Raw genomic sequence first — 17,374 nt, 5'->3', positions numbered from 1 at the left:
GGGTTTAGTTTAGGGTTAGGCTAAGGTCATGAAAAATGCTGTGTCAACATTTTGATTTTGACATGCACAAGTCGACAAAATGAACATGTACAGTAACTCCCAAATTCCTAACCTGATAGTATGAAATTCAATAGGGTCATCTCATGAATACCTATAAAACCTCTAGGGACTGTAGTACCTAATAATTATATTAATCCCTTTATTAATCAACATCTTATAAAGATACCCTTGCTAAGCCACTATGACACCAGAGTTGGCATAATAAGAATAGCATATTGGTGTTGTTGAAATACTGTACATCACTTGTTTACTTTTATGTACTGCATGGATTTATTTTAATGACTCTAGGCCCATCCAGTGACAGGCAAGACCCGTGTGCCACATATGACAAAGTACTGGATCTGGACAATGTAAGTTATTTATTACAATTTAATAATAACTGTACAGAGTACAGACACAATTCTCTTATGCATAAAACACTTGGTTACATTATCATATTGTGGGTAATGCCTCATTAATGAGGAGTTTCTACTGAATGCTTTGTCACCAGGGAATTGACTCTGTATGTTACACTGAGCGGCTTGGAAATGGGCTTTAATGTGTTATGAGCCACCAGACTATGGGCAACCTATTTCTAGTGGTCACCAGGAAATGCGTTATACATTGTATGGCAATACAGTAGAGATGTGCGGCTGGCACTTTTCGTGTTTTGTGTTTTGGTTTGGGTTTTAATTCCCCACTCATGTTTTGGTTTTGTGTTGGTTTTGCCAAAACCACCCTTTCGAGTTTTGGTTTTGGATCTGGATGATTTTTTTAAAAACCATAAAAACAGCTAAAATCACAGAATTTGGGGGTAATTTTGATCCTACGGTATTATTAACCTCAATAACATTAATTTCCACTCATTTCCAGTCTATTCTGAACACCTCACAATATTGTTTTCAGGCAAAAAGGTTGCACCGAGGTGGCTGTATGACTAAGCTAAGCGACACAAGTGTGCAGCACAAACACCTGGCCCATCTAGGAGTGGCACTGCAGTGTCAGAAAGTATGGCAGATATAAAAAAAGGCCCCAAACAGCACATCATGCAAAGATGAAAAAGAGGTGCAATGAGGTAGCTGTATGACTAAGCTAAGCGACACAAACAATTGGCCCAAATGTTTGAATAGCTTGCTCCGAGAAGCTAGTCATACTCTGTGAGGCGGGAGTACTAGAAACTCCAGTCTGCCCTGGGCAACATAACCATTTCCAGGGGTCTAGGCAATATAACGCCCAGATGTTTAACTGAAATATCTTTAGTCTCGCTCCCACCTTCCTGATCCCCAGACAGTGAGGTCCACCGACAAACCGAAGGGTTTGAGAAGGCAGAATCCAAAATCCATCCCTGGGAACCTGGCTGTGCAGGTTTTATGGATGTTCCCCAACGTCCTCTATAGGAAGTGGAGGAACCCTTGGACTCAAATTTAAACCTTGCGGTTCGAAGGGATTGCAGTGTAGGTAGAGAAGGAGAAGGAAGTTTTCATCCGCACCAGAGACACAAGTCTGTTATTAAACAGAGTTTCAGGGTCTATTGGTGCTTTTGGTATAACACACTATATTGTTTAAGTAATTATAACCAATTTCATGGGTGCTACCCTCCGATTAAACAACATGTTTAAGAATTTCACAAGAAGGAGGAAGAATCGGATTCTGATGGGTGCACACCAACCCTTGAGATTATTGTTTAAAATACAATTTATTATATTTCTTTAAAATTAGGTATAGACATACCACCCTTATCTGAAAGCCTGTAAGGCTATATATTATATATTTCAAATCAGCCTTTTTTGGGGGCTGAATAAAGCGAAGTATTAAAGAATAAATACAAAAAGAAAAACGTGACAAGAATAAAGTGATGAGAAAACTAATAAGTGTATGTGATTAAAGTATTAAAAATATTATTATACCCGTTCTGTCGTGTAGTTATATTTATTTCAGACCTCTAATGAACTTACTGCTTGTGCTTGAAAGCCTGGAACACAGTGTTGTTACTTGATGCATTTGTTTCCATAGTGGTTCTAATGCCTTATGTATCGAATAATGGCCCTCATTCCGAGTTGTTCGCTCTGAGTTTTTCATCGCATCGCAGTGAGAATTCTCTTAGTGCGCATGCGCAATGTTCGCACTGCGACTGCGCCAAGTAACTTTACTATGATGAAAGTAAGTTTACTCACGGCATTTTCATCGCTCCGACGTTCGCATTGTGATTGACAGGAAATGGGTGTTACTGGGCGGATGCACGGCGTTTTAGGGGCGTGTGGCTGGAAACGCTACCGTTTCCGGAAAAAACGCAGGAGTGGCCGGAGAAACGGTGGGAGTGCCTGGGCGAACGCTGGGTGTGTTTATGACGTCAGCCAGGAACGAAAAGCACTGAACTGATCGCACAGGCAGAGTAAGTCTGAAGCTACTCAGAAACTGCTAACTCGTTTGTAATCGCAATATTGCGCGTACGTCGGTCGCAATTTTAAGAAGCTAAGATTCACTCCCAGTAGGCGGCGGCTTAGCGTGTGTAACTCTGCTACATTCGCCTTGCGAGCGAACAACTCGGAATGAGGGCCAATGTATATAAAGTCTGTCTCATCATAGGGAATTTTAACCCTGATATACCTGTAATCTGTCAAAGAGGAGAGAAAAAAAGAAAAACTCTGTGTTGGGGCACGCTTAAGAAATAAAACTTAACTTTTAATTAGAATGTATAAAATTAGATACACAAACAAACACACATATAATGCTTGATAAGAAGATTTGTAAAGAATTTTAAACCTTCATCTACTTGTATTTTTGAATCTGAGAAAAGATTCTCTTATTAACAATAAGAAAAAATAAATAGGAGTATCAAGTCTCCAGCTTCAACAAATATTTTTGCGGTGACAGTGACACCCACGATGAAAATATCAGAAGTTCAATTTCGACATAACAGGAAAAAGGTTTCCGACATACGACATACAGGCATTCGATATGGCAATCTAGATTAAGAATTATCATCCAATAACCATTGCCTATTATGATATTATAACCTGGTATCTGACTATCTGCTAGTGCTAGGTTGCTAATCAACATGTACAGTGAAAGAAAACATCTCTAAATTGATCTAGAATAAAATGAATGAATGAAAAAAGAGAGAGATTGTAGGTGTGAAGTTGGTAAGGGTCAAGGGTTGCTCCAACACTTCTGCTTTTCACATGGAGACAGAGGTGTTTAATACTGCACCTGATATTCCCTAGCAGTCTCCCATCTAGGTACTGATCAGGCTCCTCACTGCTTAGCTTCTAAGATCTGGCGAGATTGGGCGTAGCCAGTGAGATATGGCAGTAATGTCACATGGATTGTGAATGAGAGGGTGTCTGGTTATTGGCACATACCAGAAGGTACTTCTACTATCCATCCAAGTGCACAGTCTCTCTGTTACTTCTGCATTGCAGAGAAATTATATGACCGGCATCAGGATGAGAGAGTACTGAAAAAAGCAAGATACAGGAAACGTATAGGTTCAGGGCCCGTCTTCTAATTCCACCTCTTATGACGATATGGCGGACAGTGGATAAGAGAGGCGGGTTACCAGGACCTATTGAAAATTAGTGTGAAATTACACAGGTATCTTAAAGTTACCTATAAGGGTGAAATGACCAAATATTTAGAATTTGATTTAGATCTCGCCCCAAAAAGGGACAAATTTAGAAAACAGAAAAAAGAACCTCTATTAGAAGTACTGCGTAGTTATGTGTGATCAGAAATGTTTGTGCAGCAGAATATTATGGTTTGTAGATAACCATCTATGCAGCAAAGTAAAAATTAAGAACGTAAACATAAGAATAAAGAGTAATCACTGAGCATGTTAAATATTAACACATTATAGTTTAGTGATAAAGTAGCAGATTTTACAAATATCAGATATTTTGATAATCAAGAAAATAATTTCCTCCAATATACGATACCAGGGGATGAGTGGGCTGAACTGTGCACTGTTCAGCACCACAGAACACAGACGGCCGTTTCACCTGAAGGTGGCTTGTTCACTGTGTGAGGTAGTTGTGGAAGACAGCTTATTTAAGGTCAAGGTCGGGGAGTGGTCTCCTAGTAAGGGCCAATAATAGTGGAGGGAATAAAACATGTGATGTTTGTGAGGTGTCTATTACATCACTTCCGGTTGCAGAGGCCGGAAGTAGTATCGATTTGCTTCATTGCAAATGCCTTATTGTAGCTACTAAGCCTTGGAATTTAACTAAAATAAATGTCAGTAGCAAGTAATAGATGCTGTGGCCTGAGTATTAAGGCCACAGTAAGGGCACTAATTGCGGTGACGATAGTCCTCTGGTAAACATACTGAACTGTAGCGCGTCACAAAGCGTTAACGCGTCACTTCCGGTTTCGAAAGCCGGAAGTGGCGCGGGTGCCGAACGCGTCCAATCTTAGCCATGCAACTGAATTATAGGTTGGACAGGGCCAAGGCTGACTGATTGCATAGGGGAGTGACTAACTTTAAGGTGATAGTGGTCAAAAACATCAAACTCTCGGCCACGGTACCCGTAGCCATATTACCGGAAGTACCCAACCAATGGGACTATTCAAAGGTGCATCACCCATCATCCACGCGTCACTTCCAGTTTCAAAACCCGGAAGTGGTGCGGGACCCGTAGCATATGAGTTTTTAGGCCACTAGGTTAGGATTGAGGTTTGGGTAGAACTGAATAGCTATTGTAATGTGAGCGGGAACAAATAGTTTTTAAATATATAATTTAGATAATAGTCCCGCTATTAGAGCATTAGCTCCGTGTTCGGAAGTCGCTCCGTGACCGGAAGTCACGTCACGGAGCGTCATTTCCGCTGTAAAATACACACAGGGGTATGTCCCGCTATTGGAGCATTAGCTCCGTGTTCGGAAGTCGCTCCGTGACCGGAAGTCACGTCACGCAACGTCATATCCGCTGTAAAATACACACAGGGGTATGTACTAAGAGGACCGCCAGAGTTTCTATGTAGAAAGAATGTGAAGTGGAAAGTGCTCTGTACAGCCAGTCACATGGTACCAATTAGTCATGTGATCGTGTTTATGTTTATCTGGTTACTAGGTAGCCATAAAGGAATGGTTAAGTGTATAGATAAAGTGAGATTTTGGTAAGCATCTTAGTTATATAATAGACGCTTAATAAGGTCATTTAAGAGACTGGATAAAGTTACAATAAGGTTATATATGAGAAACGTTATAATAGTAATAATAACTTGTTTGCGCATATGAGGCGATTAATAATTAAATTTTATATATTTTTCTCAGGCCGCAAACAAAGAGTCACATAGGGGCACATAATAGTGCTATAGAATTCCTACCTGGTGTAATTAGCAGGCTGTATTAATTTTGAAAGAAAGAGTTGTTAAGAGAGGAAAGTGTTATCTGTAGTCATTTGTTCCATGAGTAAAAAGGGAAATCTTGTGATCAAAACTTGGCACTTGCAGATTACTAAATATCCTAAGGTAAATAAACCATGGTAATTAATTCACACAGGTTGGGTGAATAAAACATAGTAAAGGAATTTTTATATGGCAGAAATATATTGAGTATCTTATGTGATAGCCATCTCCCATGGTTATATCATATAGTATTAATAATAATAATAATAATAATAATAATAATGATGAGGGTGTGGTGGAGCATAGGAATTGATGAGATAAGGATAGGTGTTCTATAAGAAAGTAAGGGACAGATTGCAGAGAGTGTCCTAAAAATATAGAGAAAAATAAGCGATGTATGTAGAGGACTAGCAGGGGTCCTATTGGGGTAAGACAAGGGGAGGTCTAGTGAGAAAAGTGAGCTCTCACTGGTTTACTAAGTAACCAAGGGTGAAAAAAGCAAACAAGGTGAGTATTTCCTACAGATTGCTCGGTAAACAGGGGTGAGTAAGACATAGTAAGGTGATTATAGCAAGGTAGAAATGTAGTGAGTATATTGTGTGTAAGACATGGCCTATGGTTGTGTCTTAATAATAATGATAATGATGGAAGTGTTTTACGAAGACATGTGAATAATAGGATAAGGAGTGTGGGGGGGGGGGAAGGCGTGGTTGTGTGAGGTGTCTGTGGAGAAAAATGGAAGATAGTGATGCCAAAACTATATAAATAGCAATAAGGAGAGCCAATATGCTGGGCCATGGTATCTTAGTGTTGAATAAAAGGAAGGAATGAGAAGAGGTGCTATGTTAAACAAAAAAGGTGAATATTAACGAACAGGAGGGGATTGTTGAACCACGATGGTAAGCAGATTAAGGAACGTTAAATAAAGACTCCATAATTGATATGTTCATACATGCCTTTAGGTGCAAGGCAATCCAATTTGAATGTCCATTCGGATTCATGTTTCAGCAATTCTTGCATCAAGTCTCCTCCACGTATACCTAGGTTTATTCTTTCCAAACCAAAGGCTTTTAGTTCTTTAGGATTGCCCTGATGATACTTGAAAAAATGACGTGCTACTGACGTTAATTTTTTCATTTTTTGAATGTCAGATGGCGCATTTCTTACAGAACCTATGTGCTCCAAGATACGTTGTTTCAGGCCTCTTGTAGTGATGCCCACATATTTCATATCACAACTACATGATATGCAATATACTACCCCAACTGCATTACAGTTGATGAATTGATTAATTGATCTTTCTTCTCCGAATCGGTCAGTTACGGATGATGTCTTGACCATATGTGGGCATGCTTTGCAGGTCCCACATGGGAAGGAGCCCTTGAGGGTAGATTGTTTTTTGGGGTTCTTAGTGAAGTGGCTGCTAGTAAGTTTGTCTTTAAGGTTTCTGGACCTTCTCCAACTCATGGAGGGTTTTTGTCCTATGGTTTCTGCTAGGTCCTTATCTAAAAGTAAGACTGGCCAGTGCTTATTGATGGATTCCTGTATTTCCCTCCATTCTCTACAGAAATTGTCCACGAATCTGAGCTTGTTATCTTGTCCTGGTGATTTGTTAGTTTTAGTCTGTGGAAAGATCAATGCATTCCTTGATGTCTGGCTGGTATGCCATTTGGCTTTTTTGATAGACCTGTGACTATAGCCACGTTCACGTAATCTTGTTGTCAATTCCATACTTTTCTGTGAAAAGGTTGCTGAGTCTGAACAATTTCTTTTTAAACGTAGAAACTCCCCTTTGGGGATGTTTTCTACTGTGGGGGGAAAATGTGCGCTGGTCTGATGTAGAAGGCTATTGGTGGATGTTTCTTTACGATATAGTTCAGTTTCTATCTGTCCATTGGGTGCTCTGGATATCATTAGGTCTAAGAAGCATACTGAGTCCTTACTGATATGGTGTGTGAGTTTAAGGTTGTTCTCATTGGTGTTCAATTCCTCAATGAATGCCAATAATAGTTTTTTATAACCTTCCCATATTAAGATGATATCATCGATGTAGCGCCACCATGCAACTACATGCCGTGTGTACTTCTCATTGTTTGGATGCATCACAATTTCCCTCTCCCACCAACCTAAATATAGGTTAGCGTATGTTGGTGCACAGGCCGCGCCCATCGCTGTGCCACGAGTTTGAAGGTAGAACTTGTCATTGAAGGTAAAATAATTCCTCGTTAGGATAAATTCAAGTAGTTCGATTAGTAGGTCATGAAATTCATTGTTACCAGCCATTTCAAGAAAATATCTGACAGCCTTTATGCCGGTTTGATGTTTGATGCTGGTGTAGAGAGATTCTACATCGAGTGTCACCAACAAGTGGTCCTCATCTAATTGGACGTCATGTAATTTTTGAAGTACATCTGTTGTGTCACGTAGATATGAGGGAAGGTTTAAAACATGTTGTCGTAAATGCAAGTCCAAAAAGGTACTCGGTTTTTCCAGGATTCCACCCTGTCCCGATACAATTGGTCGTCCTGGTGGTATGGAAATGTTTTTATGAACCTTCGGTAGAAGATATAGTGTGGGCGTTTTGGGTTTAGTAGTTGTTAAGTATTCAATTTCTTCCTTAGTTAGAGTGCCCTGAGAAAATGCACGATCTAAAATTCTGTTGAGGGCAATCCTAAAGTTGTCTGTTGGATTGAATGTAATTTGCTGATAGCACTGTTTGTCCCCCAACTGTCTCATTGCTTCAATGATGTACATTGATTTGGGCCAGAGGACTATATTGCCCCCCTTGTCTGAAGGCTTAATCACTATGTCAGACCAGGACTGGATTTCTCGTAAGGTTTGCCTCTCAATTTTGCTTAGATTGTCGCCATGAAATGGCTTAGACTTGGATTTAGTATATATTTTGTCTAAGTCACGGGCTACTAATTCTTGAAATACTCTGATTTCAGGGGAGATATGTTCAGGAGGAAAGAAGGTAGATTTCTTCTTACATTTTGGTCTAGTTGAAATGTCTATTGATTCCAATTCACCTGTTTGAAGTTCCTCTAATGCTGCTAAAGCCTCTATCTCTTCTGTGGTTATCGATTCATCTATTCTATTATGTGCTGTATCGTTTGCCAGCAGAGATTCTTGGCGTGTTGCAAAGAACTTCCTAAGAAGTAGTTATTGCCCAAAGAGTTTTAGGTCCTTTTCCCAAAGGAAACGGTTCAATGGTTGCGTGGGCGAGAAGGATAGGCCCTTGGATAAAAGAGTGATATGATCATCAGTAAGGGTTTTGTCTGAAAGGTTGATCTCTCTAAGGTTGTCATCCTGTCTTACTTCCTCCTGTTGTTTCTGACTGGATATCTGGGTTCCCAATTTGATAAGTCGCGTTGGTTTTTTGTTCCCCCTCCTCGTCTTCCTCTTTGTTGAAATCTGGGTCTTCCTCCCCTCCTGTCTGATCCATGACGCGTGGATGATGGGTGATGCACCTTTGAATAGTCCCATTGGTTGGGAACTTTCGGTAATATGGCTACGGGTACCGTGGCCGAGCGTTTGATGTTTTTGACCACTATCACCTTAAAGCTAGTCACTCCCCTATGCAATCAGTCAGCCTTGGCCCTGTCCAACCTATAATTCAGTTGCATGGCTAAGATTGGACGCGTTCGGCACCCGCGCCACTTCCGGCTTTCGAAACCGGAAGTGACGCGTTAACGCTTTGTGACGCGCTACAGTTCAGTATGTTTACCAGAGGACTATCGTCACCGCAATTAGTGCCCTTACTGTGGCCTTAATACTCAGGCCACAGCATCTATTACTTGCTACTGACATTTATTTTAGTTAAATTCCAAGGCTTAGTAGCTACAATAAGGCATTTGCAATGACGCAAATCGATACTACTTCCGGCCTCTGCAACCGGAAGTGATGTAATAGACACCTCACAAACATCACATGTTTTATTCCCTCCACTATTATTGGCCCTTACTAGGAGACCACTCCCCGACCTTGACCTTAAATAAGCTGTCTTCCACAACTACGTCACACAGTGAACAAGCCACCTTCAGGTGAAACGGCTGTCTGTGTTCTGTGGTGCTGAACAGTGCACGGTTCAGCCCACTCATCCCCTGGTATCGTATATTGGAGGAAATTATTTTCTTGATTATCAAAATGTCTGATATTTGTAAAATCTGCTACTTTATCACTAAACTATAATGTGTTAATATTTAACATGCTCAGTGATTACTCTTTATTCTTATGTTTACGTTCTTAATTTTTACTTTGCTGCATAGATGGTTATCTACAAACCATAATATTCTGCTGCACAAACATTTCTGATCACACATAACTACGCAGTACTTCTAATAGAGGTTCTTTTTTCTGTTTTCTAAATTTGTCCCTTTTTGGGGCGAGATCTAAATCAAATTCTAAATATTTGGTCATTTCACCCTTATAGGTAACTTTAAGATACCTGTGTAATTTCACACTAATTTTCAATAGGTCCTGGTAACCCGCCTCTCTTATCCACTGTCCGCCATATCGTCATAAGAGGTGGACATTAGAAGACGGGCCCTGAACCTATACGTTTCCTGTATCTTGCTTTTTTCAGTACTCTCTCATCCTGATGCCGGTCATATAATTTCTCTGCAATGCAAAAGTAACAGAGAGACTGTGCACTTGGATGGATAGTAGAAGTACCTTCTGGTATGTGCCAATAACCAGACACCCTCTCATTCACAATCCATGGACATTACTGCCATATCTCACTGGCTACGCCCAATCTCGCCAGATCTTGGAAGCTAAGCAGTAAGGAGCCTGATCAGTACCTAGATGGGAGACTGCTAGGGAATATCAGGTGCAGTATTAAACACCTCTGTCTCCATGTGAAAAGCAGAAGTGTTGGAGCAACCCTTGACCCTTACCAACTTCACACCTACAATCTCTCTCTTTTTTCATTCATTCATTTTATTCTAGATCAATTTAGAGATGTTTTCTTTCACTGTACATGTTGATTAGCAACCTAGCACTAGCAGATAGTCAGATACCAGGTTATAATATCATAATAGGCAATGGTTATTGGATGATAATTCTTAATCTAGATTGCCATATCGAATGCCTATATGTCGTATGTCGGAAACCTTTTTCCTGTTATGTCGAAATTGAACTTATGATATTTTCATCGTGGGTGTCACTGTCACCGCAAAAATATTTGTTGAAGCTGGAGACTTGATACTCCTATTTATTTTTTCTTATTTTTAATAAGAGAATCTTTTCTCAGATTCAAAAATACAAGTAGATGAAGGTTTGAAATTCTTTACAAATCTTCTTATCAAGCATTATATGTGTGTTTGTTTGTGTATCTAATTTTATACATTCTAATTAAAAGTTAAGTTTTATTTCTTAAGCGTGCCCCAACACAGAGTCTTTCTTTTTTTCTCTCCTCTTTGACATATGCTATTGACTCTGGGTGCACCACCAACAACAGCAACTCCTTGAATACCTATTTCAGGCATCGCTTATGCACATGCACTGTTGGTCTACAAGGGACACATTTTATAAAAACCCATTTCAAAGACATTACTTTAATCCTGTGCGGTACCAAATTAACCCTATACCTGTAATCTGATAAAATATGATACTAAATATATCAGTCACACTGTTGCTATGTTTCAGGGAACAAATGATAGATCAAATTACATGAATTCTACCACTTTTAATAATGGTCAGATATCTTAATAAAATGGACCAGGTACTGTATTAGGCCAATCTACTCTACTGGTAAATGGCAGATAATAAATGTTGACGCAGTCCCTCAGATGATTGTGTCATATAAAGGAGATTCTATTTATCACACGTTGTGTATGAAATTATTTCTCACAGCATTTCTAATATCATTCCTTGTGTATGTTTACAGTTCCTTACTGTTCATATGAACAATTAATCTCACCAATACTTGTGCTGCAATGTATAGTTAGCTGGCTTGATAGTTGGTTTATCTATAACACAGTGTTACTTATGTGGAGGGCAGCGCTCCCTGCCAGCATCTCTGTTGATGAACTGGAGGGAGAAAATGGCGCTGGTGAGTGCTGGATCTGCTCTGAGGAGAAGTCCTGCCCCCCTGTAATGGTGCGTCTTGACGCACTTACTGTATTATACTGGCCTGAGGTATTTTGTCGCTAACAGCGGGATTAGCCCATGTTAGCAGTGCTGACCAGTGTAGGGTGATTGCGCAAGCCCAGGACGCCCCTCACATTGCCGTACACAGTGTGCCACTGAGCCTTCTATAGCGCAGCCTGTCAGAGCTGCGCTCCCACCCTTGTGCCGCCATTCCCGCCCGACGACCCGCTCTCTGGGCCCGCCGGCGCTGTATTCACCACTCTTCTTTCTTCTGGCTCTGTTAGGGGGTGGCGGTCATGCTGCGTGAGTGGGCACCCTCAGGAGCTGAGTGTCCTGTCAGTGGAGATAGAGAACCATTAACTTCTAGAGTTGGTTCCTACTCCCCCTTCCTAAGTCACACGAAGCAGGTAGGCTGTTGCCAGTAGCCTGCCTGCACCTAACTAAACTCAGAAAATAATAAAACTATAAAAACTCCTAAGAGCTCCCCTAGCTGTAATCGGCTCCTCCGGGCACATTTTCTAAACTGAGTCTGGTAGGAGGGGCATAGAGGGAGGAGACAGCCCATACTATTAAACTCTTAAAGTGCCCATGGCTCAATAGGGACCCGTCTATACCCCATGGTACTAAATGAAACCCCAGCATCCACTAGGACGTAAGAGAAAAAGGCCCCAAACAGGACATCATGCAAAGATGTAAAAGAGGTGCAATGAGGTAGCTGTATGACTAAGCTAAGCGACATAAACAATTGGCCCATCTAGGAGTGGCATTGCAGTGTTAGACAGGATGGCACTTAAACAAAAAAATAGTACCCAAACAGCACATCATGCCAAGAAGTAAAAGAGGACAATGAGGTAGCTGTATAACTAAGCTAAGCGACACAAGTCTGCGGAACAAACACCTGGCCCATCTAGGGTTGGCACTGCAGTCCCACTGCACTAATGGATACCGGACGCACGTCTAACATCAGCATAGTTGTTATGGCCTCAGTAATCTGCTTTGCAACAGGGTATATATATATGTACGGCAGTATCACTGGAATTATATGGCAGTACCACTGGACATAAACGGCAGGATCACTGGAATTATACGGCAGTACCGCTTGACATATACGGCAGTATCACTGGACATACACAGCAGTATCACTGGAGTGGACTTCAGGGGTGTATCTACCTATTGGCCAGGATGGCACTCACCAGGGGCACCGGCCAAGGTGGGGGCACCACTCAGCAGTGCTACCCATGGCCAGGAGATAGAATCACATAGCAGTTCTGTCCAGGGAGTCCCGCGGACCCTGTTATCTATGCCTCACTCTTCCCCCAGTTTCCCCTGAACTTCCGGCTGCAAGCCGCACACCTTGCTTCCGCTCACCACTTAATCAGGGAAGCGGGCCCACGAGTGACGGCTGACCAATCCCTGGCCAGGAAGCAGTCCCTGCCATACCCTCTCTGCAGCCTGCTTTATCAGCCACCTCACAAGAATAATGGTATGTTTATGGACTTGTAAAGCTGGACATGAGCTATGTTACTGCAGCCTGCTCCAACCGTTACATGTATAATAGCCATAGAAGGGCTAATGTCATGTAATATTATAGTATATTGCTGCAAATCCTGTGAATTAGGTGGCCACACAACACCATGCACAATATACTGACTCTCCTCCTATGTGCATACTGCAGACTGCTTATATAGCGCATGATATGTGATACTTGATTGCTGCCAATGTGCCAATAATTATTAACAATAAACAATAACACCATATTTTTAATACAAATGATCGTATTTGCCTGCTTCTGCCCATGTGCATTGCTGCAAGGATGCATTTGAACCTTGGATCTTTAATCGTTTACAAAAAAGTTGAATATGATAAACATACTTGCACAGAGCAAGTGTGTTTATTATATTAATTATGCCCAGGGCATAATGCGAAAGTGGCACTACTACTGTGGACATAATGTGTAAGGGGCACTACTACTGTGTGTGCATAATGTGCAAGGGCACTAATACTGTGTAGGTATAAGGGGAGGGGTACTACTGTGTAATGTGAATTAAGGGCTCTAGTGTGTGGCGTACCATGCATAAGGAGTACTACTGTGTGTTGTAATGTAAATAAGAGACACTGCTGTGTGTTGCAATATGACTAAGGGGTGCTATTGTGTGGTCACGCCCCTTCCTCATGAGATCACATCCCTATTTGACACACGACTAAGGAGGGGGGAGGGGAGCGCCAGACACATACTTTGCCAGGGGCGCTCAGACCCCTAGATACACCCCTGCTGGACTTATATGCCAGTACTCCTGGAATTATATGGCATAACATATAAAGTTGCACCGAGGTGGCTGTATGACCAAGTTAAGCGACACAAGTGTGTGGCACAAACACCTGGCCCATCTAGGAGTGGCACTGCAGTTGCAGACAAGATGGCACTATTCAAAAACTAGTCCCCAAACAGCACATGATGCAAAGAAGAAAAAGAGGTGCACGAGGCTGCTGTATGACTAAGCTAATCGACACAAGTGTGCGACACAAACACCTGGCCCATCTAGGAGTGGCACTGCAGTGTCAGACAGGATGGCACTTTTCAAAAGCTAGGCCCCACACAGCACCTCATGCAAAGATGTAGAATAGGTGCAATGTGGTAGCTGTATGACTAAGCCAAGCGACACAAACAGTTGGCCCATCTAGGCGTGGCACTGCAGTGGCAGACAGGAGGGCAGATATAAAAAAAAGGCCCCAAACAGCACATGATGCAAAGAAGAAAAAAAGGGGCACCGAGGTTGCTGTATGACTAAGCTAAGCGACACAACCACCTGGCCCATCTAGTAGTGTCACGCAGTGGCTAAATGTCGAGAGTGGGCCGCAATTGTTCGGTCCACTGATAGCATCTCCAGCACGCCCCTGTCATTTTTAAAAAACTCTGCAATTGGTGGACTTATACGGCAGTACCCCAGGACTAATACAGCAGTACCCCTGGACTCATACGGCAGTGTCAGACAGGGTGGCACTTTTCAAAAACTAGGCCCCAAACAGCACCTCATGCAAAGATGTTGCAGAGGTGCAATGAGGTAGCTGTATGACTAAGCCAAGCGACACAAACAATTCCAACTTGAATTATACGACCAAATCACTGGAATTATACGGCAAAATCACTGGAAATATATGGCAAAATCACTGGAATTATATGTCCATATCACTGGAATTATACTGCAAAATCACTGTAATAATACTGCTAAATCACTGGAATTATATGTCCAAATCATTGGAATTATATGTCCAAATCACTGGAATTAAATGGCAGTACCACTGTACATATACGGGAGTGTCAGACAGGATGTCACTTTCAAAAAATAGTCCCCAAACAGCACATGATGCAAAGAAGAGAAAAAGGTGCACTGAGGTTGCTGTATGACTAAGCTAAGCGACACAACCACCTGGCCCATCTAGTAGTGTCACGCAGTGACTGAATGTCGAGAGTGGGCCGCAATTGTTTCGTCCACTGACAGCATCTCCAGCACGCCCCATTTTTTTTAAAATCCTGCAATTGCTGGACTTATACGGCAGTACCCCAGGACTAATACAGCAGTACCCCTGGACTCATACGGCAGTGTCAGACAGGATGGCACGTTTCAAAAACTAGGCCCCAAACAGCATCACATGCAAAGATGTCGAAGAGGTCCAATGAGGTAACTGTATGACTAAGCCAAGCGACACAAACAATTCCAACTGGAATTATACGTCCAAATCACTGGAATTACAGTATACGTCCAAATCACTGGAATTAATTTGCAAAATCACTGTAATTATACGTCCAAATCACTGGAATTATACTGCAAAATCACTGGAATTATACGTCCAAATCACTGGAATAAATTGGCAAAATCACTGTAATTAATAATTATACGTCCGAATCACTGGAATTAAATGGCAAAATCTCGGTATCGCCTGCCTAGTGAAGTTGAATCTAGATGGGATTTGTTACCGGGTACACAATACCTCCATCAATTGTCTAAATCCCACTGCACTAATGGCGGATACCGGACGCACGTCTAACACCAACATAAGTGTCAAGGCCTCAGTTATGAGGGCTTCCATCGTCATGTGAAGCTGAACCACTAGTCATGAACTCCGTGTCGTAAATGGCATATTGGCAAGTTTACGTTTCTCCTCAGACCATTTAAATGTATTTTTTGGGGTCTTTTTACTGAACTTTGGCTTTTTGGATTTTACATGCCCTCTACTATCACAATGGGCATCGGTCTTGGCAGACGACGTAGATGGAATTTCATCGTCTATGTCATGGCTAGTGGCAGCAGCTTCAGCACTAGGAGGAAGTGGTTCTTGATCTTTCCCTATTTTATCCTCCAAATGTTTGTTCTCCATTATTTTTCTGGAGTTATATAACACAATATGCGGCACAGGAATGACTGATGGCTGATGGCCAGGACACTACCACTGGTCTGATGCAGGACAACACAGCAACACTGTAAGGGACTTGTGGTGGTTGTTATTATTATTATTATTATTATTATTATTATTATACGTCAGCAGTGGACATATAGCAGCAGCGTATACCACTGGGACTGCCTGGTCACTGGAATGACTGATGGCCAGGACACTACCACTGGTCTGATGCAGCACAACATAGCAACACTGTAAGGGACTTATTTTACAGCAGCAGATGACACCACCACTGTGAATGGTCACTGGACTGACTGATGCACAGGACACTAGCACTGGTCTGATGCAGGACAACACAGATAATTATACAGCAGCACTGGGCATATGGCAGCAGATGACACCACCACTGTTGAATGGTCACTGGACTGACTGATGCCCAGGACACTACCACTGGTCTGATGCAGGACAACACAGCAACACTGTAAGGGACTTATTATACAGCAGCACTGGACATATGGCAGCAGAGGACACCACCACTGTGACTGGACTGATGCAGCACAATACACCACCCTGAACTGATGCAGCACAACAGAGCACCCTATATAGCAGCACTGGACATATGGCTGCAGAGGACACAAGCACTGTGACTGGACAGATTCAGCACAAGACACGGACACTGAGATAACGGAGACACGTCCTCTCTGTACACTCTCCAATGCCGGAGTGAAAATGGCGGGGACGCGTGGCTCCTTACAAATCCTGTGAGAATCCGACAGCAGGGTGATTATGTTTTGCCTCATTCGGGTTTCAGAGTCAGGCGGGATAACCCAAGCCGGGCTCGGAACCGGGTTCAGCGCGTGAAGTTCGGTACGGTTCAGTTCTCTGAGAACTGAACCCGCTTATCTCTAGTTATAACATGCCCCTAAAACGGTTGCAGTATGCCACACCCTTGTTTCTTCCCTCAAATGGTCACTTTCAATCACTGTACATCCTAATGCTAATACTGCCTTTGGCAAGACCATCACAGTACATGTGCAGTGTGACTCAGACTCATGCCTTGTAGGAAAAATATTGTCCATTTGCCAACATTTCTTTAATTGTGTCCACCTCTGAATCAGGCCCTGTGTGCTTGTCCTGATAGGCTCACCTTTCCACTGCTGTATTTCTGGAGTATCTTGTGCTTTTGTAGTCCTGGGGCTTCTAAATACCGGAGGGCAGCACCAAGAGAAAAGGTGGCTCCTATAGGAAGAAGAGCATGTAGAGGCTGAGGAATCCTTTACCATTCCTGTGCTTACTATGCCTGATTCAGTGTTGTCTGATGTAATTTGCTGTGTCTGTATCATATTTATGTTTTCATTTGGCTCCTGGTATTGTCTTGTGCCTCACTGACTGCCTGTTTGGTATTTTACTGTTTACTTGGCTGCTCTTGACTCCTGACACTGCAACCCAACAATTGTCTTCTTACGGGAACTTTCTCACTACAGTATATCTGTCTCATTGT

General features: G+C 42.1%; 1 protein-coding gene and 2 pseudogenes across 1 annotated transcript in view; 2 read left to right on the top strand and 1 right to left on the bottom strand.

The window, feature by feature from the left end:
* Positions 1-17,374, top strand: part of LOC134965103 (carcinoembryonic antigen-related cell adhesion molecule 1-like) — a 168,377-nt gene that overhangs the window by 107,969 nt on the left and 43,034 nt on the right. The window contains exon 5 of the mRNA XM_063941651.1: positions 349-410. Coding sequence (XP_063797721.1) covers positions 349-410 — 62 coding nt within the window. The remainder of the gene's footprint in view (positions 1-348; positions 411-17,374) is intronic.
* Positions 3,238-3,356, bottom strand: LOC134968345 (5S ribosomal RNA; annotated as a pseudogene).
* On the top strand, positions 10,110-10,228 carry LOC134968326 (5S ribosomal RNA; annotated as a pseudogene).

The sequence above is a fragment of the Pseudophryne corroboree genome, chromosome 10 (assembly GCF_028390025.1).
Source record: "Pseudophryne corroboree isolate aPseCor3 chromosome 10, aPseCor3.hap2, whole genome shotgun sequence".
Classification (NCBI taxonomy): Eukaryota; Metazoa; Chordata; class Amphibia; order Anura; family Myobatrachidae; genus Pseudophryne; species Pseudophryne corroboree.
Note: the sequence above shows the minus strand (reverse complement) of the source record. Positions and strands in the feature narration are given on the sequence as shown.